The sequence below is a fragment of the Myotis daubentonii genome, chromosome 8, assembly GCF_963259705.1.
Source record: "Myotis daubentonii chromosome 8, mMyoDau2.1, whole genome shotgun sequence".
Classification (NCBI taxonomy): domain Eukaryota; kingdom Metazoa; phylum Chordata; class Mammalia; order Chiroptera; family Vespertilionidae; genus Myotis; species Myotis daubentonii.
Genome location: NC_081847.1, coordinates 18795697 through 18822829, shown reverse-complemented (window position 1 = coordinate 18822829; position 27133 = coordinate 18795697). Strand labels below are relative to the sequence as shown.

The window sequence follows — 27133 nt, the reverse complement described above, 5'->3', positions numbered from 1 at the left end:
ATTTGAAAAATCTGTTCATGGGGTTAATTATTTGTTAGGCCATCTGCAAGTTTTACAAGTTTAAGGATGGCAGAAACTGAAACTCAGTGGAAACAGCAGAATTGCCTTCAGGCATAAGTCTTCTCGTGGTACCATTGGGAGTTATGCTGTGGACCCAGATGATGGGGCATGAATTGCACTTTATTAGATTCCTTACAGCTTCAGGACACTCCTTATGGAAATAATTATTTAAGGATTAAAAATTTTTTTCAAATATATATATATTCATTATGATAGTATTACAGATGTCTTCCATTTGTCCCCTCTTTACCCCCCTCCTCCCAGTTCTTACAACCCCCCCAGGTCTTCACCATCCTAAAAAAATATTTTTATTGATTTTAGAGAAGAAGGGAGAGGGAAAGAAAGCTAGGAATATCAATGATGAGAGATAATCATTAATCAGCTGCCTCCTGCACGCCCCCTACCGGGCATTGAGCCCACAACCTGGGTATGTGCCCTGACTGGGAGTCTTAACTGTAACCACCTGGTTCATAGGTTGACACACTCAACCATTGAGCCACGCCTGCCAGGCAGGATTTTTTTCTTCTTCTCTTTAGATCAGTGATTCCCAAAGTAGGCGCTACCGCCCCCTGGTGGGCGCTGCAGCGATCCAGGGGGGGCGGTGATGGCCACAGGTGCATTTGTTTTAACTTTTTTTGTATTACCTTTCTATTCTGAGTTCAATAAACAGTTTCATAATTTAAAACTTCAATGTTTCTAATTTACACCTTTCTTTACTATATTTTACGAAAAAGGTAGAAACATTAATACATATATCTTTCTGTTTAATTGCTATTAAAATTTTAAAAAATTAATTTCCAGGGGGCGCTGAGTAATATTTTTTCTGGAAAGGGGGCGGTAGGCCAAATAAGTTTGGGAACCACTGCTTTAGATTTTCTGTCCCCTTTTCAATTTCATTGGCCCAAAATTAGTCATTATTTTTACTAGATTGAATTCATGGTTTTGAATAGCTTGTATAGTTTTGTTCATTTACATAAAATTACATAATTACAAAATTACATGTAGACACAAAAAGAAATGTCTGAAAGGACAGTCACTGAAAATGTTAAAAGTGATTATTTCTTTTAATATATTTTTATTGATTTCAGAGAAGGAAAGAGAGGGAGAGAGAGATAGAAATATCAATGATGAAAGAATCATTGATTGGGTGCCCCCTGCATGCCCCACACTGGGGGTCGAGCCTGCAACCCAGGCATGTGCTCTCCACCGTGACCTGGATGCTCAACCACTAAGCCACGCCGTCCTGGCTGATTATTTCTTGATTGTGGATTTAAAGTGATCTTTACGTACTTCTTTTTTCTTTTTTCTATTATTGAAGTCTTTTACAATGAGCATGTATTATTTATAGTCCTAGAAAATATTTCCCCATTCAGGGCCATGAATTTATTATCTGTAAAATAACCAGGTTGTTCTAGGTTAGGAGTTTTCAGATTGAACTCTGGGGAGTGAGCCCTTTGAGAAGGGGCAGAGCAGCCAGGCCTTTCAGGTCTCTGCCCCTTGTTGATTGCTGATTTCATTTGAAGAAAGGTTTCCACAGCTAAAAATGATTAAATACTGAGTAGATGGTGTGTCACATTATTTTCAGCTCTGAAATTCTGAGTCATTTGTTTCTGCCCTCTAAAGAGCTTAGAAAATATATATGCAGGGATGATTTTCAAAATATTCAATAGAGTTAGCACTGTTGGTCAAGATGCTGGCTGGAGTAGATACTTGGAGGCCTCACGATGGCCAGTAGTTAACACTTTTGTTAGTTCTGCATTGTGGAGGATGGAGGGGTACTGGGCTGGGGGTTCACCCCAGGACAGTGGTTATTTATCATAATCAGCCAACCACACATCAGCCCTGCGCGTGCAACACGTAAAGAAAGACTGCACATAACTAAGTGGATGAGTCAGACTCATCTGAGAGCAAAAAGGAAAGTAAAATTCTATACTGAGAATATTCCAAGATATTATCCTTCCTTTTTCCCCTCTGTTCTCCAGCATTACTATTTAGGATATAACAACAAATTTTCTCCCTCAAGATTAACACCCTTAATCATGCTTCTGTCCCAGTCCTTGTTTGGTTTGTTTTTCAGGTTGTCATGTTGGCAATGTACAACTTGTCTCTGGAAGGAAGTGGACGTCAAGGTTATTTCAGGTGGAAAGAGGATATCTGTGCTTTTATTGAGAAACATTGGACTTTTTTACTAGGGAATAGGTAATGTGATTTTTAAAAAAATCTTATACTTGAACAAAGATATAAAGAATGAATATAAGATGTGAGCCAGCCTAGTGTAGCCCTCTAGAGCAGCAATTTTCAACCTTTTTTATCTCATGGCACACACAAACTAATTACAAAAATTTTGCAGCACACAAAAAAATACATTTTTGCCAGTCTGACAAAAAAAAGAGAAAAGGTATAATTTTGATTTATTCACACTGGACAGCTATTGTTGTCTTTGCTATTGCCTTTTTTTTTTTATTTGACAATCTAAGGGAAAAGAGGTCAGTGCCCCTGACTAAATAAGGTATTGCATGTTTTAAAAATTCTTGTGGCACATATGTAATACATTCAACAATAAAGAATTATTTTGAAAAATAAAAATAAAAATGCTTGTGGCACACTGGTTGAAAATCACTGCTCTAGAGAATTAGAGTATGCATTTGCTTGTGGCAATTACAGAGAATTTTGTAATCCAGAAAATGTTCCTTTTTTAAGTTAAAAAACTTGTTTATGAAAAATCAAAGTGAAAGTATATACTATTAAAAGTGTAGTCACTCATCCTATTTCGAGAAGTAACTTGATTTATACTGAGCATTAGGAGATTTTGAAGAGGTTTGTAGAATGTTAAAAAATAGTTTGATTAAATGAGGCTGTTTAATAGTTGAATGAGTAACTATTTAATTGGAGGAGATAGCATTATTACTATCCTTTTAAAATCATTGCCTTATCAGAAGAAAAATAATGGCAGTTATTGACTGCACCCATTTATATTTCTTTTCATTAATAGAGTCATTAGTTTGTATTTATTTTTATTAACTAGAAGGGAGAAACAGTTTTATACTTTTTGGTATGACAGTGCTTAGCAAGATCTAGATACGTTACACATATGGCTTAGTCATTCATTCCTCTTTTCATTTTAATACTTTTTTTTTTTTGCTGCTAAGTGCACTCCTCCTTGGTGGCTGTTTTAGTTCATCAGACTTAGGGATGTCAGTGCACAGATATTGAGACCATATGGTGTCTTTTTGTTTGCTTGTGTTTTTTTAGAGAAGGAGGAAAGGGGGGCGGGGGAGAGAGATAAATATTCTTTATCGGTAATCTGTAGCCTTCTCTATGCGCCCCGACTGGGGATTGAACTTGCAACCTGGTTATGTTCCCTGATTGGGAATTAAACCTGACCTTCTTGTACATGGGACAATGCTCCAACCAACTGAGCCACACTGGCCAGGGCTTGAGACCATATGTTTTAACTAAATGTTCATGTGAATCTACTAAGATTTTTATTGCTATCCTTATTGCTATTTAGAGATTAATGAGTTTACAATTAGATTGGTCAGTTCTGTTTGAGTTTCTGATTGTTAATTGCCATCTGAAGTCCTGTGTGGGAATTCATAAATCTTGCATATAGGGTCAGTGTAGACAAGATAGGTAAAGGCTCTGATCACAGCAGGTCAGAGCAGGGAGTTTGTACATGTCCTCTCTCTAAACCCACTACAGCCTCTATTTCCTCTGGTGCTGAGAAGTCACAGCTCTGCTAATGCTGCTAGGAAATCAGGGAAGGCATTTAAAAGGAGGGACAACATTCTGAAGGCTTGCTCTGAGGAAAAAATAGAATAGATTCAGTACATTTTTACAAAAGAAGTTATTTTTGTTCTTGAGTAATTTTAGTGGTACTAAGAAAAGAATTGACAGTATAACTGGTTCTTTTTCTTAAAGAAAGGAAATCTGTTGTCTTAGTTCAATGATTTAGCACTATTTGTGGGACTTAATACATCCCATTTATAAGGGACAAAAAAGAAAAAAACAGATAAAATTAGATCTTGGAATGTTTTCATGATCTCAGTGCTGCTCTGTTTAATGGATTATCTTCTGGAAGAACTTGGATTTAAATTGCCTGTTTTTAAGGATATCGCTGTGATTTTAACAGAAGTTGTTAGTGTCATTTGTTCATTTCTAGAGCCTGTTCTTTTTAATATGTTTACTGAAAGGCATTAATTACTTTCCAGCTGCTGTGTAGTTTAACCATTGACACTAGTAGTTAGGGCCATAATAATGTGTCACTTGAATTGTCATTTACTTATTTAAAATTATCATTTACTTACTTAAAAAATACATTCACTTTAAAAAGAAACTTCACACCACCTTGGTGAGCAAAAAATAATATAATTTGCCATAAATATAATGAAACTATAAAAATAAATGCACTAAAAATAAAACAATGCCATTAAGTTGTAGCTGGAGCCCATGGCCTATTGAGTCAATCTGAGACATTCTTTCTTGATCAAAAGGGTGGGTACATGTGTTAGAATTTCAAGCAATAAACTTTCTCCTTGTTCTAACCAGAAGGAGGAAAGAGAAGGAAAAATTACTCTGATTCCTTGCCACTCAGTTTCCTGCCCAGTGCTGACCTTTACTTCGAGAACTCTGCTTTATTTTATTTTGTTTTTGTCTTTTTTTCTGTTTGTTTGTGTTTCTTTTTTTTGGTCTTTTTTGTTTTGTTTTTGTTGTTGTTGTTATTGGGAACTCTGCTTTAAACATCAGTGATTGGAAAGTCACCTGAAGCTGCTCCCTGATGTGATTACCATGTGCTCAGATGTCTCTGTATATGAACATACACAGAGTTACTACACCCTAGAGGACCACGCTGCAAAAGAGCACTTGCAGTCATACTTTTTTTTATAACTACTAAAGATTTTAATTCTGCTATCCATAGACCAGTGATGGCGAACCTATGGTTAATTTTTCTTTGCTAAATGGCATTTAAATATATAAAATAAATATCAAAAATATAAGTCTTTGTTTTACTATGGTTGCAATTATCAAAAAATTTCTATATGTGACACGGCACCAGAGATAAGTTAGGGTTTTTCAAAATGCTGACACGCTGAGTTCAAAAGGTTCGCCATCACTGCCATAGACCATATTTTAAATTCCTAACAATAATACCGTTTCTTATTTGCCATAAGAGCTAAGCAAATAGCCCTGGCCTGTGTGGCTCACTTGGTTGAAGCATTGTCTGGTGCACCAGAAGGTTGGAGGTTCGATTTCTGGACACATACTTAGGTTGCAGGTTTGATTCTCGGTTAGGGCACATGCAGGAGGCAACCAACCAATAGATGTATCTCTTTCACATCGGTCTTTCTCTCTCTCAAATCAATTTTTTATTTTTTTTTTAATTTTTTTTTTTAAAAAAAGAGCTAAGGCCGAAACCGGTTTGGCTCAGTGGATAGAGCGTCGGCCTGCGGACTGAGAGGTCCCAGGTTCGATTCCGGTCAGGGGCATGTACCTGGGTTGCGGGCACATCCCCAGTGGGAGATGTGCAGGAGGCAGCTGATCGATGTTTCTCTCTCATCGATGTTTCTAACTCTCTATCTCTCTCCCTTCCTCTCTGTAAAAAATCAATAAAATCTATTAAAAAAAAAAAAAAAAAGAGCTAAGCAAATAGTATACTGTGTAATGAAGTTCTAAATTTGAATACATTTTCTTCCAGATATTTACAGGATTTGCTTTTATGCCTTTAATTTTTATTAAAGTTTAAGTGTGTAAAGGATTATTTAGGGTCAACCTAAACAACTTTATGTACTTATTGTAGAAACAAAAAGTATACAAAAGCTTTATTAATTACTATAGTTCAATTGCCATTGTGTGATCATTTAATTTGCTTTTACAATCCTAGCCTTGAATTCTTCCAGAAGATATAACTTTGATTATACCTTTGAAGAATAATTTGAATGCTTTATTCTGTTATCATATTTCATTGATTTTAAGATGCATAATAGTTCAAATTTTGATTTCTCTGACAGCTGGATATATCTTACAAGTAGTGATGATGTGTCAAAATTTGATAGTTTCCTATATATCATTCTATAAAATGATATATCTTAAAATCAGTAGATCTTATATTTGATGAAATATGAGACAGCACATTCATAGTATTTAAAATTCAAAAAAATTATATATGACGATTCTGGGGAGATGGCAAAGTAGGAAGCACCAGAAATCTGTCTCCCTACTTAGAAAACGATTGGAATTGTAGAATCTGTCTGATATAACTATTTTGGAATTTTGGAGTCTGTTGAAGACTTGCAACTTCCAGGGGAAGGTTTGTACAGTAAATTGCTGTTAATTTTAATCACTTTCAACTCAGCACTGTAGCTTCTGCCTCTCCCACACCTTTCAGCCTGTAGTAGGCAGCAATGTGCATGCTCTTAGAGCAGCTTGCACACAATTTATGGGAGCCAGGGTATACAAAAAGAACACTCCTCCAAATATTGTGATCTGTGCTCTGATCACTGATTGCTGCTGCTGATCATAAGGTTGCAGACAAAGGTGGGCAGCCATTGTTGCACCTTCCCTATTGTGGCCAGCCCCTTTCCCTCTGGCTGAACCAACTTTACGGGATTAACAGGCTGGTGCCTTCTTCTCTCTCCTTTATTTTTCTCTTTGTTCTCCTTTCGGAGTAGACATTGAAGGCTAAGATGTTCAAAAGCAACTACATTTATATATACAGAGGAAATTAGAAAGTCACTACGTGTGCTCAGGGGAAGGTGCAAGCTCAGAAATGACCCAAGAAGACCTTAGACAACTCATGCTGATATTTGGCACAGGGAGACAGCCCACAACAGTAAAAAAACAAACTTTGGGGAAGGATAATAATCTAATTTCCAGAGTTACTACATTATTAAGTTAAATTTTCAATTAAAAAATAGAAAGAATACAAAGAAACAACAAAAGGTATGGCCCATTCAAGGGAAAATAAATAAACCAACCAGGACTTCCTTAAGAAGACCTAATGGATCTATGAAGGAAAGACTTTAAAACACTGTCTTAAAGATGCTCAAAGAACTAAAGGAAGATGGGGAGAAAGTCTAGAAAACATTGTATGAACAAAATAGGAATATCAATAAAAAGGTAGAAAACCTAAAAAATTCTGGAACTGGAAAGTATAATACTGTAATGAAATATTCACTGGAGGGATTAAAAGGCAGATTTGAGCAAGCAGAAAAAGTTTTAGTGAACTTGAGGATGGGTCAATGGGAATTATAAGATCTGAGGAAAAGGAAAAAGATCAAAGAGAAGTGAACAGAGCCTACGGGACCTGTGGGACACTACCAACTGGGCCAACATACTCGTTGTGTGAGAAAGCAAGTAGAATGGCTTCCCCCTTGATCATATTCTTTGGGCAAGAAGAGGGGGCTTGGAAAGTTAGAAAAAGTTGAGTGGAGGAGACCAAAGGAGTTAGTGCTCTGTGACCAAAACATTGCCAGTGAAAGCTAGGGTGTTATTTGCCCCATCACAGACAGTGCTTATGCCTATTAAAGTTTTTTCTTCTGTGTGTTCTAGTACATCTTTGTTCCTAAGAATACTTTTTTCTTTTGCCTCCTAGCAATATTTTGAAACTTAGTCTGGCCTTCTTACGAAAGTATTTCTGGTGATTGACGTATGTTTTCAAGGTGGAAATAAAACAGTTGCCTTTGAAAGAATTTTCAACAGGAAGAATCTGAATAGTTGACATTTAACATATTTAAAAATTTTTGTTATATACATTCTTTTTTTTGGCAGAGTTATTCCCCCAAAGTTCAGTTCTTTGTGGAACACACAATATAATTTTATTCCCACTCTGCTGTGTAAAGGCCAATAGGAACAGAGTGAGAGATGCATCTGATACCTGGGTAGAATGAACTATTTACCATGGCTAATGATTCTCCTGCATGCATTCTTGAGAGCTGTATTTAATTCACATATAAAAGCAGCTTGTTTAATTAAAATTATAGAACTTGGTATTCATGATGATTGTAATCAGAATTGTTTTATAAGCTTTGTTTGAATTATGTCATTTAATCCCCACAACGACCTAGTGAGGTAAGTGCTATGATCCTAATTTTAAAGAAGAGGAAACTGAGGCAGCTAGGAAGTGGTAGAGCCAGGATTTGAAGCCAGACAGACCTCAGAGCCTCTCTTAACTTACGTTCCTTCAAATTTCTCAGGTTCAGAGCATATCATAGGCCAGGAGTCATAGAGTATACATAGAGTGTATTTTCTATATAATGATAGAATTTTTTAAAAAAATCATTTTTAAATTCTTGGACTCTCCAGGAAAAAAACTTCGACCTGGTGGAGCACAGTAGCAGGTTGCCTCAGCGTGGGAAGTCCTATGTACTTCCGTTCAGGTGCTCAGGAATTCGGAGAACCAGGATGGTGGAAACTTGTTCACAACAAGCCCCCGACAATGAAACCTGAAGGAGAGAAGTTGTCTGCCTCTGCTTTGAAAGTAAAAGGTACTGCTGTGAGAGCAGTGTAGGAGGTGCTAGCCAGCCCAAAGCCGTAAGGGTGAGCTCAGGAGATAATCCCACTTTACCAGGCATAGCTCATCTGCTCTGGAGGGACTCTGCTTGGCAGTTTTATATGACACATTTTTTGTATCCTGTAAATAAATACTAAATAAAAATGGGATAATTTCCTAATTAAGTTACCAGTTTTAATAAATTTCCTTTGATATCTGAAAGGTTCTCTATTTTAACCTGATTTCGTTTTTAAACTTTTTATTATGGAAAAATTTTAAATGTGCAAATGTGCAGAGAATAATATAATGAATCCCCACATACCTTTCACCTCATTTCAACAGCTAACTGCTGGCAATCTCATTTTATCTAGACCAGGGGTGAGGAACGTCCAGCCCTCAAGTCACATAAGGCCCACTTAATCATTTGGCCTGGCCTTGCCAAGGCATTAGGGGTGAGGTAATTAAATGTTTGACCAAATATAGCAGGCTAATTTTTAAGTTGATACTTTTGTATGGCCCATGAATGATGTTATAAATATCCAAATGGCCCTTGACATAAAAAGGTTCCCCACTCCTGATCTAGACCCATAGTACTTTCCCCCAACCCTCTACCCATCCCACCCTTGGATTCTTTAGGAGCAATCCTAGGTACCAACATAGCATTCTTAAAAATGTCAGTATGTATCTCTACATGGTGTGAACTCTTTCTTTTTTGTAGTCTAACCATAATACCATTTTCACAGTTTTAAGAGAATTAATAGTAATTCTTTACTGTCATACATTGGTCTGATTTTTTTGAATCTAAAAAGGTTTTAATGAGCTTTTACATTTAAAAAACATCTAATTGGAAAGAAAGTCAGGTAGGATTGAAGGATATAAGGTCTGGAAGTTGCTCCTCTGCACCCACCCCTTCCTGCAGTTTCACTTCCCAGAGTAACCACTGCTGACTCTTGTGAATGCATTTAGAAATCGTCTGAACATTTAAGCATTTTCTTATTTTTTTAAAAGAAAAACTGTAAATGGACTCACAATACTTATTCTCCATTTTTCCCTCCACTTACCAGTATACCTTGGATATCTTTCCATAGCAGTACATGCAGATCTGCCTGCCTTTCTTTCTTTCCTTCTTTCTTTCCTCCTTTCTTTCTTTCTTTCTTTCTTTCTTTCTCTCTCTCTCTCTCTCTCTCTCTCTCTCTCTCTCTCTCTCTCTCTCTCCCCCCCTCTCCCCCTCTCCCTCCCTCCCTCTCCCCCTCTCTCTCCCTCCCTCTGTCCCTCCCTCCCTTCCTCCCTCCCTCCCTCTCTTTCTTTCTTTCTAATTAATTTCAGAGAGGAAGGGACAGGGAGAGAGAGACAGAAACATCAATGATGAGAGAGACTCATTGACTGGCTTCCTCCTGCATGGTCCCCACTGGGAATCGAGCCCACAACCCGGGCATGTGTCCTGACCAGGAATCGAACCAGGACCTCCTGGTTCATAGGTCAATGCTCAACCATTGAGCCACGCTGGCCAGGCTGCCATGTTTTCTTTTATTTCATTGCATTCCATTGAATGGCTATATGATAATTTATTAAACCCCTGTTGATGGACATTTTGGTTATTTCTAGAACCTTTTATTGTTGTTATTTTAAACAACAATATGGCCCTAGCCGGTTTGGCTCAGTGGTAGAGTGTTGGCCTGCGGACTGGAGGGTCCCAGGTTCGATTCCAGTCAAGGGCACATGTCCTGGTTGTGGGCTCAGTTTCCAGTAGGGGATGTGCAGGAGGCAGCTGATCAATGATTCTCATCATTGATGTTTCTATCTCTCTCTCTTCCTCTCCCTTCCTCTCTGAAATCAATAAAAATGTATTTAAAAAATAAATAAATGAACAACAATATAATTGTACAGTTTTGTGTACATGTGCAAATTTTTGTGTAATTAATTCCTGGAAGTGTGTTACTGTATTAAATGCATGCTCATTCAAAACTTTAATCAGTATTGCCAGGCTACCTTCCAAAAAGTTGTAATAAAATTTATGTGCTGGTATGAAAATGTTCATTTTCCCATATACTTGCTGAGCATTATCAAAATTTTAATTCTTACCTATTCCAGTCGGTGGAAGATAGTGTTTAATTGTTTAAATTTTCATTATAATTTTTTTTCTTGTTAAGAGATGTCTAAGTCCTCATTTAAGTCAGGGAGGGAGAGAGAGAAAAATATTGATGTGAGAGAGAAACATCGATTGGTTGCCTCCCATATGGTTCAGGGCTGAACACGAAACATGGTCATGTACCCTGACCGGGAATCTAACCGGTGACCTTTCAGTGCATGGGACCACAACACACCCACCAGGGCAAACATTCCTCTATTTTGAATGTGGTAGTAAGTTTACAATAATAAAATAGTAAAAGAAACTAAAGTTGATTGGTTATTTAAAAATTGAGGTATTTATTCTTTTCCATCAGCCTCAAAACCAACTTTAGATCCCATCATTACTGTTGAGGGACTTAGAAAACGGGCAAGTCGCAATCCTGTGGAATCAGCCATGGAATTAAAAGAGAAACGATGTCGTACTCAGGAAGCGAAAGACATTAGAAGAGCCCAGAAGGAAGCTGCTGGCTTTCTTGACAGGAGCACTTCTTCGACCCCTGTAAAGTTCATAAGCCGAGGCCGCAGGCCAGATGTGATTCTAGAAAAAGGAGAAGTGATCGACTTTTCATCCTTGAGCTCCTCTGACCGCACTCCACTGACTAGCCCGTCTCCATCTCCCTCTCTGGATTTCTCTGCCCCCGGGACCCCTGCCTCTCACTCAGCCACGCCCAGCTTGCTTTCAGAAGCAGATCTGATTCCAGATGTGATGCCACCACAAGCCTTGTTTCACGGTAAGTCTTGCCTTTCATGGGTCTTTATTTTATGCCTGGCCCATGATATGAAAGTGTATGTTTTCACCTTGTGTGCGGTGTGCTCTATTTCTTTTGTCCTGTTTTATACTTCCACAGATGACGATGAGTTGGAAGGTGATGGAGTCATAGACCCAGGGATGGAGTATGTCCCGCCCCCTGCTGGGCCAGCAGCTTCTGGGACAGTGCCTGGGGGCAGGAAGAAGGTCAGAGTACCTGCACATATAAAGCAGGAGGAAGAGAGTGAGGAGGAAAAACCTGACAGGATGGACATTGACAGTGAAGACACAGATTCCAACACATCTTTGCAAACAAGGGCTCGAGAAAAGAGGAAGCCACAGCTGGAGAAGGACAGGAAACCCAAAGGGCCCAAGTACACCCCTGTTAGCATCTATGAGGAGAAGCTGCTCCTGAAGAGGCTGGAAGCTTGTCCCAGTGCCGTTGCCATGACACCAGAAGCTCGGAGACTGAAGCGTAAACTGATTGTCAGACAAGCAAAAAGGGATAGGGGATTACCACTTTTTGACTTGGACCAAGTTGTTAATGCTGCCCTTCTGTTAGTTGATGGGATTTATGGAGCCAAAGAAGGAGTTTCTAGGCTTCCAGCTGGCCAAGCCACATACAGAACCACCTGTCAGGACTTCAGAATCCTTGACCGGTACCAGGTGAGCTAACACACGTGCTAAAACTCTCGAGGCAGGAGTGGAGGTGGGGCAGGCAGCACCAGGGAGTGGGCACAATTCGGCAGTGACTGTTCAAGTCCTGAGTAATTTTGGGAGAGAGAATAAAACAGCAAGAGAGAAAAATAGAAAAGTTGCTGGGCTTTATTTTTTGAAATTGTTCAGTATGAATACCTCTTAATACAGCTGGGTTATTTTCCTCTTTGGGCATTTCAGGCAGAACCTAGACATTTTCTTTGTATCATTTAGTCCCTAAGGGTAGCCTACATGGTTTGTGTCATGACTTTGATTGATAGTTTTGTTGAGAACATAAGTGTACCAGACCCTGTGCTGAGCAGCATCTGAAAGCATGTAACCATCTGTGGGTTAGAAGACAGCCTGGAGACATAGCAGCCAGGGGAGCAGTGTGGTGTCAGCGTGGCTCAAGGTGACTCAGTGGAACCCAAGGCTAAGTGTGCTCCTGGAACAATGAATTCCACTCAGAGCTGCCAGAACACACCTTCACACAGCAGGAATGAGAGGTCTTAGATTCCCTGTATCTGTGCTAGCACTGCTCTTAACCAGCCTCTTACTAGTTAGCTAACTGAGCTGTAAAGTGAAAACTTGTTTTTTATTTACTTTTCTTTGATTACAGGTGAGGTTACAACTGTAATCATGTTCCCTCCTTGTTTCTCTGTGAATTGCCTATTGGATTCTTTGCACATTTTTCTGTTTTGTTGTTCTTTGGCAACAAAAGTGGGCTCTTCTCTTTGTTGCCATTGTTCTGGTATTATTCAGTGTGTACCCTGTGTGGGTATTTTTGTTTCATTGTGCTCAGCATTTGGTGTGTGGGCCCTTTGAATTTGAAAGTCCTTGAGTTCTGGAAAGTCTTCTTAATTTCCTATCTTCTGTTTTTTCTGGTCTGTCTTTTCAAAGCACTGCTATTAGGACAAGGGTTAGCAGACTTTTTCTGTAAGGAGTCAGATAGTAAATAGTTTCTGCTTTGCAAGCCACACAGTCTCAGTTGCAACTATTTAACATGGCTGTTGTAGTATGAAAGCAGCACAGGTAAGATATAATGAATGGGCATGGCTGTGCTCCAATAAAACTGTATTTACCAAATCAGGCTGGATTTGGCATATGGGCTGTAGTTTGCCCATGACCCCTACTCCAAATGGATCCCCTTAATTTTCTTTTTTTCTCCTATTCCTCATCTTTTCTGGGAAGTAGTAACCTGCCTGCCTGCATCTTAGGAGCCAAGTAAGGGAGGCCAGGAGCCGACCATTCAGCTGGGAAATTTCCATTAAGTGACCCTGTTTTAAGACAGTACTTCCACCCTTGGCTGTGCCAGGGCCCCTGTGTCCAGAATCTTTCTCCTTTGAGCTTCTGCAGAGTCTAGTCTTCTGCCCATGGAAGGGAAGATCATTTTTGGATATGGGCAGTGGGGGCTTTAACCTCTGAAGTAAAGGACTCTGAGCTTTAGTAGGACCTGGCCTTTCCTATTGCTGCCCTTGCCTGAGGCTCTGAGCTGCAAATCCTGCTGCTCCTGGCCTGGCCTCCCTGCTGCCTTAGGTTTTGTCTCTCAAGTCCAAGTCATTTGGCACTTTTTCATATGCTTTTGTTGCCATCATCTGTTCATTTGTTCTTTGTTCTCATGAGCTTTTCTTTTTAATATCTATACTTTATTTTTTAATTATGAAATGTGTCATACCCATAGAAGAATGCCCAAGGAGAATGCATAGAACATATGAGTATAGCTTAGAGAGTAATAAAATAAATGCCTGTGCTTCTAGCTCCTGGGTTTAGAAACAGCATTACAAACACCTGAGAAGTCTGTACACTGCCTGCTTCCCCCCAGAGGAAGTCATTCTCTGACTTATTGTTAATCATTCTACTTTTTTAATGACTATATCCCTAAACACTATACTTTTATTTTTAAAAAAATGAAGTGGGAAACACTTAGCTGTGGAAGGAAATTACCTCTTAGATGAAGGTTTCCAGAAGATAAAGCTAAGTAGTCTGTGGGTGGTTGTTGTAGATAAACTGTGTCCCACAAAAGGATATATTGAAGCCCTAACTCCTGCTACAGGTGAATGTGACTTACTGAGAAATAGGCCCCTGTACATATAATTAATTAAGATGAGATCATGCTGGAGTAGGGTGGGCCCTTAATGCAATATGACCAGTGTTCTTACAAGAGATGAGACACAGAGACAGACACAGGAGGGAATACCATGTGACAACTAAGGCAAAGTGCTGGGTCCACAGCCAAGGGATGCCAACGATTGCTGACAACACCAGAAGCCAGGAGAAAGGCACGGGACAGTCTGTCCCCCAGAGTGTTCAGAGAGCATGGCCCTGCCGACACCTTGACTTCTGACTTCCAGCCTCCAGAACTGAGGGAATAAATTCCTGTTGTTTTGCGTCACCCTATGGATACAACAGCTCCAGGAAACTCATACAGTTATGTTCTGGCTGCACCTTCCATGGGCCCCTCCTGGAGAAGTCAGTGGTCAAGGACATTAGGGAGTGGTCAGTGGTCAAGGTCACCACCCGAGCTGCAGCGTATACCAGGGAATGTGACAGAAGTCTGGGCCATAGCAGTGGGGTCCTCTGCATTTCCTGCCTGGGCTGACATGCTTCCTTCCAACTTGTAGGTAGGTCAGCAGTTATTTGTGGGGCAAGTATCCTCAGCTGATGCAGGGAGTAGAGTGTCAGAGAACTTGGTGAAGACAAGCAGGGCAGATGCAATTCTGGGCTACTACTCCTTAGGCTTAAAAGATGGTCCAGTAGTGGGCAGGGATTCTCACAGACTTTGTGTTCCGTCTTCCCTCTCACTTTTTGACTTCTCCAAATTGGGTTGGGGAAGGGAACCAACAAGCCACCTAGCTCCCCATTTTGTTTAGAACCAGAGGTTTGGAGAAGCTCATTTAACATTTTCCAAACTTATTTGACTTTGGGACTCCCCTCCTCCCCCCACCATTTTGTCATTCAACTAACATTGAGTACCTCATATATGCCAAGCACTGTTCTCTTGGGCAATACTGCAGTGAATTAAGACAGATAAGGTTCCCCACCCTTACGGAGTTGCCACCGGTGAGCATCGAGGTGACAGAACTAACTCCCTTAACAAACAGGATCACTTCCCACAAGGTGAGTCTGCAGTGAGATGGAAGAGCAGAGGGCAGCAGCCACTTCGGACAGGGTAGTTAAGGATGGTCTTTCTGTAGAGGGAACACTTGAACCAAGTTCTGATCCACAAGGAGGAGCTGGGCTGAGGAAGGTTCAGGGCAGAAGACTCAGGCACAGGACCTAAGGCAGGAGTTCGTTTGGTGTCTGAGGCTGGAACATAGTGATGATGGAGGAGGGGGATGATGGGAGATGAGGCCACAGAGGTAACAGGGCCAGATCCTGCAGGTCACGGCAAGGAGTTTGAATTGTATTATGAACTTACAGTGGAAAGCCAGATAGGAGCTTTCCTCAAGGGAGGTGAATTTAGTTTTTAAAAGGAGAATCTGGCTGTGTGTGGAGAATGGATGATATGGGGTAAGAGTGGCAGGCAGCAGGGAGACTGATAGGAGGGACTGGTAGTGATCTGGGCAGAAATTGAGGGTGGTTTAGATTTGGGAAAGCAGTGGCAATGGAAAGAAGTTGGGGTCCTGTATAATATCCACAGAGTTCCACAGAACTCACCTTGAGACATTGAGTGGATAGTCTTTCACGGGCTAGTGGTTCAATCGCTGGTGTTTCAGTTGTCTATTGCTGCATACAAATCATCCCAAAACTTCGTGGCTTAAAACAGTGACTAATATTTCTTCTGATTTTCTGGGTCAGCTGGGCTCAATTGGGTGGTTCTTCTGTGGCTGCGTTTAGCTGAGAGCTGGGTCAGGACTGGAATGAACAGGACGGCTTCTCTTCCTCCAGAGCCTGTCTGTGGCCTCTAGTCGCTCAGTGGTCCAGCCTGGACACCATGGCAGCTGGACTCCGGGAGGGGAAAAGTGGAAGCTGCCAGTCCCCTTTAGGCCTGGGCTCAAAAGTCCCAGAATGTTACTTCTGCCACTTTCTGATTGGTCAGTCACAGGCCCACCAGATTCATGGGGAGGGGAAATTGACTCTGCCTTGTGATAGGAGGAGCCACGTGTACCCAGAGGTGGGGAAGAACTGTTGGGGCCATATTTGGAAACTGTATTACACAGCTTTCAATTTCACTTTGAAACTCAAAGTCCTGGAAGAATTTCAGAGTTGGCTTTTGAAAGTTTTGGTGTCCAGTTTGGTAAGATCATAAGAGAAAATTATAAAAGAAGGAATTTTTGCTCTTCTTCCAACAAAGTTATTTCTAGGCTAAGAGCAAACTGATTCTACAAAAACAACTCAAGTTTCTAAACTTTATCCATTCCTTGGCAAACCACTTTATAAGTGTGCCTTTTAATCTTCCATTTGAACTCTTGGCTCTAAAACCCTAATTGCACATGTTCTGTTACTACATGACTGCGGGCCCTGGAGCAGCACTCGCTGAAGAACAGACATCTCCGATGAGACTCCCAGGGCCAAACCTACCTGTTGAGTTAGGACACCTGCCTAAGGAGCAAAGACAAACCACATCCTCCTTGAACCTCGGGTAGGGCCGCTCCACTATGGTGATTTGTTTTAGGGATGATAATCTGTACGGTCCTACTTTTGTCAAATTTACTCAATGGAATGGAGACATATTTTAATAAATCCATATATAAGTATTGCAATAATTGGTCCCCATGGCTGTTTGGGTAACAAACTATACTCATAAAACCCGACCCAGGTATATATGTTACCTTCATGTCACTGGTGCTGGTTAATATTTGATGAATTGACTGAAAGTGTAATATAGATAAAATGAAACCTATAGAAGCTATAAATCCTGTGCTCAATCCTGCATTTCACTCAATTAAATGACTTTAAACATTTTAAAATTACTTTAAAAATTTTATAAATTATTTTTATTTTATTTTTTGTTAATCCTCATCTGAGGATATTTTTTCCATTGATTTTTGGAGAGTGGAAAGGAGGGGGAGAGAGACAGAGAGAAACATTGGTGTGAGAAAGACATGTTGGTTGCCTCCCGCACATGAGGCCAGGGATCAAGCTAACAACCGAGGTACTTGCCCGTGATTGGAATTGAACCCAGGACCCTTGAGTTTTTGGGCTGATGCTTTATCCACTGAGCCAAACTGGCTAGGGCTAATTATTTTAATTTGAAACTATTACAACAAGGATGAGTTTTTCATATCTTATTTTATACAATGACTTTTTTTTTAATCCTCACCCAAGGATATTTTTCCATTGATTTTTTTTTTAGAGAGAGGGAAAGACAGAGAGAAATATCAATGTGAGAGAAACACATCGATTGGTTGCCTACTGCACATGCCCTGACCAGGGCCCAAGCTGGGGAGGGGCCTGCAACCGAGGTATGTGCCCTTGATCAGAATCAAAGCCGGGACCCTTCGGTTCATAGGCCGATGTTCTACCCACTGAGCCAAACTGCCTAGGGCACAATGAAATTTTTTTTTAATGAGCTTTTCAAATATGTGATGTAAAAAGACCTTTCCGATACATAAAAATGTCATAAGTACTAATTATCTGTGGGAATTAAACCAATCTTTTGAATAATTTTGTTTTTATATAACCAGTGTTTCTTTCTCATAGACTGCCCTGCCATCCAGGAAAGGATTTCGGCACCAAACCACCAAGTTTTTGTACCGTTTGGTGGGATCGGAAGATTTGGCTGTGGACCAGAGTATTATCAGCCCTTACACTTCTCGGATCTTGAAACCGTACATCAGGTATATGGAGAAGAGCATGATGTTGAGTGTGTCATGAGAAGTAATGTTTGTGGTTTCTGCACTTCGTCTCTCTGCCAGAGTGAAGAAATACCAAAACCTGTGAGCAGGAGTCATCAAGGGCTGAGTCTGTGCTCTGTGTCTAGCTCAGCCTTGACTTGTTTCAACTGTACTTGTTTGCAGAAAGGATGGCCCTTTGGTAAAAACATAAAAAGCAAGGATAAGTTAACTCTGTTAGATATCATTATGATGATCATATTTATTGTTTCATTTAAAATTTTAAAGTTGTATATATTTAGTAGTCTGTGAAATAAAAAAATAGCAGCGATGTCTCCATCTGACCTATGCCTGGACTAGATGTTGGGACAGTTTCTAATGATGAGTCTAGGGCGGGTGAGGAAGCTTTTCCCTGCCAAGGGCCATTTGGATATTTATAACATCATTTTCGGGCCATACAAATTATCAACCTAAAAACTAGCCTACTGTATTTGGTCAAACATTTAATTAACTCACCCCTCATGCCTTGGCAGGGCCAGACCAAATGATTTCGGGGGCCTTATATGGCCAAGGGGCCTGACATTCCCCACTCCTGGCTAGGCTGTGCCGCAAAGCTGAGCTGACAAGAGAGGCCCCCAGTGCTATCTTGGATGTGGTGACAGAGCACATGGTCTCCGTTGACGATACTTGTTCTGCAGCTCATAGTCACCTGCTCCCTGCACAGCACTGCCTCCCAGGCAGACACGTGGACAGGCAGTGTGGAGCCTGCTCTGCTTCCCCTGGCACTAGTGGTCCGCAGCTGCCCTGGCAGGGTTGGATCTCCCCTGCCCTGGACTCTGTCTTGGTCAGAGCACTCAGAGGGTTAAATTAGGATGCTCTTTGTTTCCTCACTCTGTTCATAACCCTCGCCAGCACCAGTAGAGTTCCTGGCGGGTACAGAGGGGTTTCGTCTGACAAATGTTGAAAGAGTAAATTTTAAATTTATACCAAAAAGTCCTGTAGCTGTTGTCAAGCTAGTTGCCATATAAAGTAGTGCAAATTAACTCAAAATTTCAAGCAGATCAGAGTTTGCATGAATCAAATGGCTAGGAATAATATTGAGCATTTTTTTTACTTGAATTTGTTTATTTTCTGTGGTACTGGAGGCGCGATTATGAAACAAAACCACCCAAACTGCAGCTCCTGGCACAGATTCGTTCCCACCTGCACAGAAATGACCCTCACTGGATGCCGGAGCCCGATGCACCTCTTGATTACTGCTATGTCCGGCCAAATCACATCCCAACGATCAACTCTATGTGTCAGGAGTTTTTCTGGCCTGGTATGTTCCCCCTTCTCAAACTGGGCAGATGGGTTTTCAATAGAATAAATTTTAATAATTTTTTAAATTAGGGTATGTCATGTAACCCTAACATTTTTACTTATGATTTTATTCAGTTTGTGTCTACTAATATAGAAATATTAAAATATAAATATCTCTTTCTTTTCTAAGGTCAAGGGAAAGCCTGCATTTAAATTAATAAACAGTATTTTTGTTTGTTTCTCTTCCCTGTTTGTCTCTGCTTCCAGAATAAAAGATTCATCCTGTTTGCTTCTACATATGTTTAGATATCAGGTAATATCTATCAGCCAAACACAGACTGGTAGCTGGGGCATTTGGATACTTTTGAATTTGCTTAATAATTCCGTATGCTTTGCTTACTTAGCTGTTCCTTAGAAAGTATTAGTAGAGCCAAAAGGTGTTTTTAAAAAGCCAAATACCCCAATCATAGACTTTAACCCAATATGACTTGTCATTTTATCAGCCTTAATATACTAACTGTCTCTAATGACCAGAGCCATCAATTAAAGAAGAGCATTTTCATTGCTAAATATAAACACACTTTTTGTGGATCTGCTTTACCACTATGCTTTGAAATAATAAAGTGGGAAATACGTCTTCCAGATGTTAGATAAGATTCATTGGGATGAGAGCTTTGTGATCTTTATTGTCTGGCAATCATGTAGTAGTGTGTGTGGTGGCAGAGCTGTGCTTGCTCTTTTGAGAGTGTTTGGGGGCTGAAAGGAACATTCTGGGAGCATTTACTATTTCCTTCCTGTACACTAGGTGACTTTCATATGCTATGCAAGGACTCATTTTTTATTTAACCTTTTTATTGTAAAATGTAGTGTTTGTACAAAAGAGCTTATAAATTGAATATGTCTGAGGTAAAGAATACAATGATAAGGACACTCTCATGGGATCTTTCCTCCAACTCTGTGAGGAGGTCTAGGGACTTTCACCTTAAACATGTAGAAACTAAGTCCAAGACTTTAGCGATGTGCCCACTGATACACATGGCCAAGGAGCCTGAGCTCAAAACAGGTGTGTTCAGTTCTGACCCTGTTAACTCTGCTACCCCCCTGCCCCCCATCCTGCCTCTCCTTCTTTTAACAAGTACTTAGAAAAGATGGTGTTAAGTTTGGTATATTCTAAAATGCACTTTCAATTTTATGATCTGAATGTGTGGTATCTATGATAGTATCTATCTTTGTCTCATTTTGTTTTGTGGGGGTTTTTTTAGCACACAGGTGTAGCTGCAAGTACAGACTGAACAGCTTGGTGTTCATTAGTTTCAAAAGGCACATGTGTGAATCTGATTGTTTCTTTTCTTTAGGCATTGACCTTTCTGAGTGCCTGCAGTATCCAGACTTCAGTGTTGTCGTCCTGTATAAAAAAGTTATCATTGCTTTTGGCTTCATGGTTCCTGATGTGAAGTACAATGAAGCTTACATTTCATTTCTGTTTGTCCATCCTGAATGGAGAAGAGCAGGGATTGCAACTTTCATGATTTATCATCTGATTCAGGTATGGATTCTGTGTTCATCTTCTACCCACTAGCTTCTCGGCCAGTGATGGTGAACCTTTTGAGCTCAGCGTGTCAGCATTTTGAAAAATGTCCTGGTCCAACCCCAGCAGGTCTAGGGGTTCCCAAAGGTGTGGACGGAGTCGGAGAAGAAGGAATGACACGACAGCGTTCAGTTGATCAGCAGCCTAGCCAGGTTCTCTAGTCAGGTTCTCCAGCCAGGTTCTGTCTTTATTCTCCTGTTACATCTGTATTTATACCAGTTGATTTTAATCCTATCCATTCTATTCCAAAGGTTAGGGCGTTTGTTATCTCCATTCCAAGGTCACTACTCTATTGTTCTGTTAAGCTACAAGGAAGTAACTGAAGGAGATTATCCTAAGTAAAGATTATGTAGCTTAAGTGTGATTGTTCGTAGTTAAAGTGATTAACTAACTACCGGCCTGGCCCTTAGTTAAGGGGTTTTACTGATTTATTCCCTTCCTTAGTCCTGTTAATCCCTAACTCCAGGGAAAAATCCCCACCTGGGGAAACAACCTTTCTCAGAGAGGTGACCCTGGTTAAAACACATAGCGCTAAGAAGGAGAGCAAACATATTAAGAACAATATGCCATATACGCCAGGTCCCTTGAAACATATGCTGTGCAGATGTTTCTTCCCTGCAGCGACTGTGTCAAGCGGCAAGGATGGACTGGCTTCCAGCAGAAAAACCCTAACTTAACTCTGGTGCCGTGTCACATATAGAAATTTTTTTTTTTTTTTTTACATATAGAAATTTTTTGATATTTGCAACCATAGTAAAACAAAGACTTATATTTTTTATATTTATTTTATACTAGAGGCCCGGTGCACAAAAATTTGTGCACTGGGGGGGGGGGTCCCTCAGCCCGGCCTGTGCCCTCTCGCAGTCTGGGACCCCTTGGGAGATAACGACCTGCTGGCTTAGGCCTGCTCCCGGGTGGCAGAGGGCAGGCCCAATCCCTAGGTGCAGCCCCTGGTTGGGCTCAGAGCAGGGCCAATTGGGGGGTTGGGGCACCACCCCCTGTCACACTCAAGGCAGAGTCGATGGGGAGGTTGTGGCGCCACCCCCTGTCACGCACAGAGCAGGGCCCATCAGGGGGTTGGGGAGCTCCCCCCTGTCATGCACAGAGCAGGGCCCATCAGGGGGTTGGGGAGCTGCCCCCTGTCACGCACAGAGTAGGGCCGATAGGGGAGTTGGCATACCGCCCCCTGTCACACACAGAGCAGGGCGGATCAGGGGGTTGGGGCGCCGCCCTCTATCACCCACAGAGCAGGGCCGATCAGGGGGTTGGGGCGCCGCCACTGTCACACTCAGGGCAGGGCCGATGGGGAGGTTATGGCTCTACCCCATCACACACAGAGCAGGGCCCGTTGGTCGGGGGCGGGGGGGTTGGGGCGCCGCCCTCTATCACCCACAGAGCAGAGCCGATCAGGGGGTTGCGGCGCCTTCCCCTGTCATGAACAGAGCAGGGCAGATAGGGAGGTTGTGGCCCCACCCCCTGTCACACACACAGCCGCTGGGCGATCAGGGGGTTTGGGCACTGCCCCCTGTCATGCTGATCCCGGTGCTGGGAGGCCTCGTGGCTCCGCTGATCCCAGTGCTGGGAGGCATATTACCCTTTTACTATATAGAATAGAGGCCTGGTGCATGGGTGGGGGCCGGCTGGTTTGCCCTGAGGGTGTCCTGGATCAGGGTGGGGGTCCCCACTGGGGTGCCTGGCCAGCCTGGATGAGGGGATGATGGCTGTTTGCAGCTGGTCACACACCCTTCAGGGTGGGGGTCCCCACTGTGGTGCCTGGCCAGTCTGGGTGCAGGGCTGAGGGCTATTTTCAGGCTGGGACTAAAGCTCCCAGCTGCTCCTTTTTTTCTTTTTTTATTCTGGGCCAGCTTTAGCTCTGAGGCTCCAGCTGTTAGGCCTCCGCTCCTGAAAGCAGGTATCTGGTTTGTTTCGGTTCTCGAAACTCTGTATCAACTCCAGCTCTGAGATCCCAGCCGGCTGAAAGCTGGTTTCTGTAGTTGTGTTTAGCGTCTGTATTTGTTACAATGTTTGAAACTGCAGGCTCAGAGGCCTGCAGTGGCAGGCAGGGAACGTTGGAGTCCTCCGTCACTGAAGCAAGCAAGCCTCATGTTAGTTTCAAGCTGCCTGGCTGCCGGCCGCCATCTTGGCTGACAGTTAATTTGCATATCGCCCTGATTAGCCAATGGGAAGGGTAGCGGTCGTACGCCAATTACCATGTTTCTCTTTTATTAGTGTAGATATTTAAATGCCATTTAACAAAGAAAAATCAACCAAAAAAATGAGTTCACATGTCACCTCTGACACACGTGTCATAGGTTCGCCATCACTGTTCTGGGCTCTTTGGAGAGAATTGGAGGAGGGGTGAATCTGAGCGGGGCCCTCCCAGCACAGCCCAATGGAATATGAGACCAAGTGATAGAAAGCCAGTCACCATCATTTGTGAGGTTATTAAAGCACAAAGACAAAAATCTTCACCTCTCTAAAATAAGATTGCTATTTATTTTTTTAGTTTTTGTTAATCCTCATCCAAGGATATTTTTTCCATTGAATTTTAGAGAGAGTGGAAGGGAGGGAAGAAGGGGGAAAGACAGAGAGAGAGAGAGCATCAGTGTGAGAGAGACACATTGATTGGTTGCCTTTCTGCTAGCAGTGGGATCAAACCTGGAATCCAGGTACATGCCCTTGACCGGGAATCAAACCTGTGACCTTTAGAAACATAGGCTGACGCTCTAACCACTGAGTAGCACCATCCAGGGCTAAGATTGCTATTTAGACCCAGGTTTTAAAGAAGCCAGTTTGTAAATATGTGTAGTAAATAAAATGAGACAATGCCAGAGGGAAAGCATGAAGCACTTGCACTATCCATGTTGGTAATGCTGCTGCTCTTAGGATCAGCACCGCCACGACTCCGACCTGGAGATGGAACTATGATGTTTAGTTTTAAGCGGTTTAAAATATTTTAGCCAAGTAGTACATAGTCCGTAATTCTTGATTGTTTTTCATTTTACCATCACTTTATAACCTGGTATGAACCTTCAAAGATTTGATTTTAATAACGAATTATAATTCATCCTTTGGTATATCTGGATCATCTTTGAAGAAAGTATACCATATACTTATGTACTAACATCAGAAAAACATGTGAAGATTTTTGTTTTCACACAATTTTTGTTTTCACAGAATTTTCTGGTAACTTTTATTTAGAAACCAACTGGTATGGGCAATTTTGTGTTACTGGTCAAGATTCCTTTTTGGTTTTGGATTTTTTTTTTTATTGAGGTATAATTGACATACAACATTATATTAATTTCAGGGGTATAACATAATGATTTAATTTTTGTATATGCTGCAAAATGATCACTACATTAAGGTTAGTTACCATCCATCACCATACATATTTTTAAAATTTTTGTTTTTCTTGTGATGAGAACTTTTAAGGTTTACTCTCTTAGCAGCTATCAAATATGCAGTGTAGTATTATTAGCTATAGTTGCCATGCTGCACATTACATCTCATGACTTATTTATGTTGTAACTGGGAGTTGGTACCTTTTGATTCCCTTCACCCATTTTGTCTACCCTCTACTTCCTCCCATCTTGGCAACCACCAGTCTGTGTTCTGTATCTGTAAGCTTGGTTTTCAGGATTCCTTTTAAATAGAGGATGGAATTGATAAAATATTTATCCACTTTTTAATGAGACTTGCTCAGTAATTCCCAAGTGTTGGCCAGAACCTTGAGAACCATCTTCTAGAAATTGCTTTCTCTCACCTCTCTCAGCGGTTAATATGTGCTACGTGTATTGTCTTGGACTGAGACCTTCTCAGTGATTTCTACCACACCCCCCTTTTCTCTGCCCACTTCACTCGCAGAATTAGCCTCTACTCTGTGTTCCTCCTTCTAGCCTACCAGACTGCCTGCAGGATTTGTGCCTTTCCCTTCACTGCCAAGGGCTGGGGGCAGGCAGGGGTGACAGTTTGATGTGTCTGCTTGACCCGGGCCTGGCCCGGTCAGTCCCCACAGAGCATTTCCTGGCTTGGAGGAAGAGTGTTCATCTTCGTTTGCAGGTATTTAGCCCACAGCCAAACCCCACAGCCCAGGCCCAGACACAGTCTCCCTCAGTCAGTAGCACTCAGTGATGGCCTTGGCCAGACTGTGCTTATTTGCAGTGGAAAGAACACTGGCCTTACCTCAGCACACGTTCTTGTCCTTGGTGTACTAGACGCAGATGTGAGTTCAACAGAGAATGGAAGGTAGCCGTCTGCCTTTGACAGAGTTCTTAATTCAGGCCTTGGGGGAACCATGGACTCTGAAGTCTTAAGAACCCTATCAACTTCAGTATTTCGGTGCCTTCTTCACGAAAAGAAGTTCTTTATTTATATTACTTTTGGGCTGCTTCAGTCTGTGTACCTAATTACAGAATCTAAGGACTTGCCTTGTATTGGTAGAACGATTATTACTCTTTTCTCCTAGGATTGGGCGATGGTAAGTATAGAAATCTCAGTTCTGAGAAGTGAATTCTGTCACTTTGGGAGGGGTGGGAGATGGACTTTAGGATTTTGAAGGTCTGTATAGATTCTTCAGGTTTTATAATTAAATGTAAGTCCTAATATTTCATATTTGGTCACATAATTTAACATCTAGTTGTTAAAAGCAGAACTTACTTTTTCACTATTTCTTCAAAATTTTCATGGAGTTTGGTATAAGTATGTTTGACATGTAAATGTAATTGAATTATAAATAATACAGTTGGTAATGAAATATCTCCCTTGGCCCTTTGCTTCAGAGAGAAAAGAATACTCAGCATGCCATCCGTTTCCTCGGTGTTGATGAATGCTTCAGGGGATGTTTTGATCAATGGCAAAGTGTCATTCGGTTTCCAGCTGTTGCCAGGTGTTGGGAAGTCTCAGCTTCAGTCCCTGACATCTCTGGTTTCCAAAACCAACTACCTCCTCTTAGAAGAGTTTCTTCACCTACTCATTTCCCTCGGGCGTTCTCCTTTTCATCTTGTATTTTTCCGCTCTCTTGACAGACCTGCATGGGCAAGGATGTCACTCTGCACGTCTCGGCAAGCAACCCAGCAATGCTGCTGTACCAGAAGTTTGGATTCAAGACTGAGGAATATGTTCTAGATTTCTATGATAAGTATTACCCCTTGGAGAGCACAGAGTGTAAACATGCGTTCTTTCTGAGGCTCCGACGCTGATGGGACTTGAATAGAGCTCTTCACAGAGAAACACATATGCTTCTACAGACAGGTCTTCACATAGACCTTACTCATTTCACTGTGGTCTAATCTCTGCGGTTAGACATTCATCCAAACTCTCAGCGAAGATGAGGAAAGAAGTGGGCGGTAAAATCGCTGTGTCCAGTCCTTTCTGGAGAGGCCTTCAACCCACATCTTGGGACTCCACAGTTAACTAACACTGAGATGCTGCTGTCCTCCTTCCATCAGACAGTTTGTAAGATTAAAAGTATCTAAACTGATACTCTTGGTGAGAGAGAATTCGTCTGTCCTAATTTAAAGAATGAGCAAATGTGATCGCTGTCAAAGATTCATGCAGAGTCCTGGGATGATGAGAGATTATGAAATGGTTACATAAAGGGATGCCAACCCTTTTCCCAGACTTGATGTGTTGTCATTGAACCCAGCAGGACTTTAAGTCACTGAGGTTCTGTTGTCGCTCTCTGACTTTGGTCACAGTCAAAATAAACTAAATGTTGTCTCTATACATTACTTCGCCTGTTCTGTTAGCATCTCGCACCAGGGGTTGGCCTGGGAGTGGAGGGTCTCAGCCTCCCTCTGCCTGTGAAGTTGGTTTGGTGTTGGAGTGGATGAGCAGCCTGGATGGAGGTGTGCAATGGAAGTGTGCTGGGAGCAGACCTATATGGTCTGCAGGACTAGGCTGTTTGGTGTGTGGGGGTGTTGTTTATTTTTTCATTTATTCACACAGTATTTACTAATAGTTAACACATCCCAGACATTTTGATGGTATTTGGAAGGTTAACATGATAAAAGTGAGTTCTCAGAATGCTTAGGTTAAGAGAGAATCATAAAAATGGGGAAATTATAAATGACCCCCTGAAAATTGGCATGAAATGTGTAACTCGTAAAGGCATTGCTCCCAGGGATACATTTGATACGAATTTCTTGGATTACACACTTCTGCCTAAAAGAGAATTTCCCCCCCAAAACATTAACGCTGCATGTGACGAGTTAATATGTTTATAAAAGAAAAAGCATTTCCTTGAGCAATTTACAGTTAAACAGTTTTAAAAAAAATTTTATCTTTATTGTTAAAAGTATTACACATGCCCCCCCACCCCCAGACTCCCTTCACTTCGCTATTGT

At 41.5% G+C, this 27133-nt stretch overlaps 1 protein-coding gene across 2 annotated transcripts in view; it reads left to right on the top strand.

Annotated features, from left to right (window-relative positions):
- The window catches only part of KAT14 (lysine acetyltransferase 14), a 34794-nt gene extending 8279 nt beyond the window's left edge, over window positions 1-26515 (top strand). The window contains exons 3-10 of one of the 2 annotated variants that reach the window (XM_059705460.1): window positions 2138-2259; window positions 8362-8543; window positions 10993-11409; window positions 11527-12092; window positions 17766-17902; window positions 19042-19217; window positions 20554-20744; window positions 25814-26515. In XM_059705460.1, coding sequence (XP_059561443.1) covers window positions 2138-2259; window positions 8362-8543; window positions 10993-11409; window positions 11527-12092; window positions 17766-17902; window positions 19042-19217; window positions 20554-20744; window positions 25814-25987 — 1965 coding nt within the window. In that variant the 3' untranslated portion in view covers window positions 25988-26515. Of the gene's footprint in view, window positions 1-2137; window positions 2260-8361; window positions 8544-10992; window positions 11410-11526; window positions 12093-17765; window positions 17903-19041; window positions 19218-19465; window positions 19512-20553; window positions 20745-25813 lie in introns of those variants that run through there. The other variant, XM_059705461.1, reaches the window with a different exon arrangement.
- The last annotated feature ends 618 nt before the right edge of the window (window positions 26516-27133 follow it).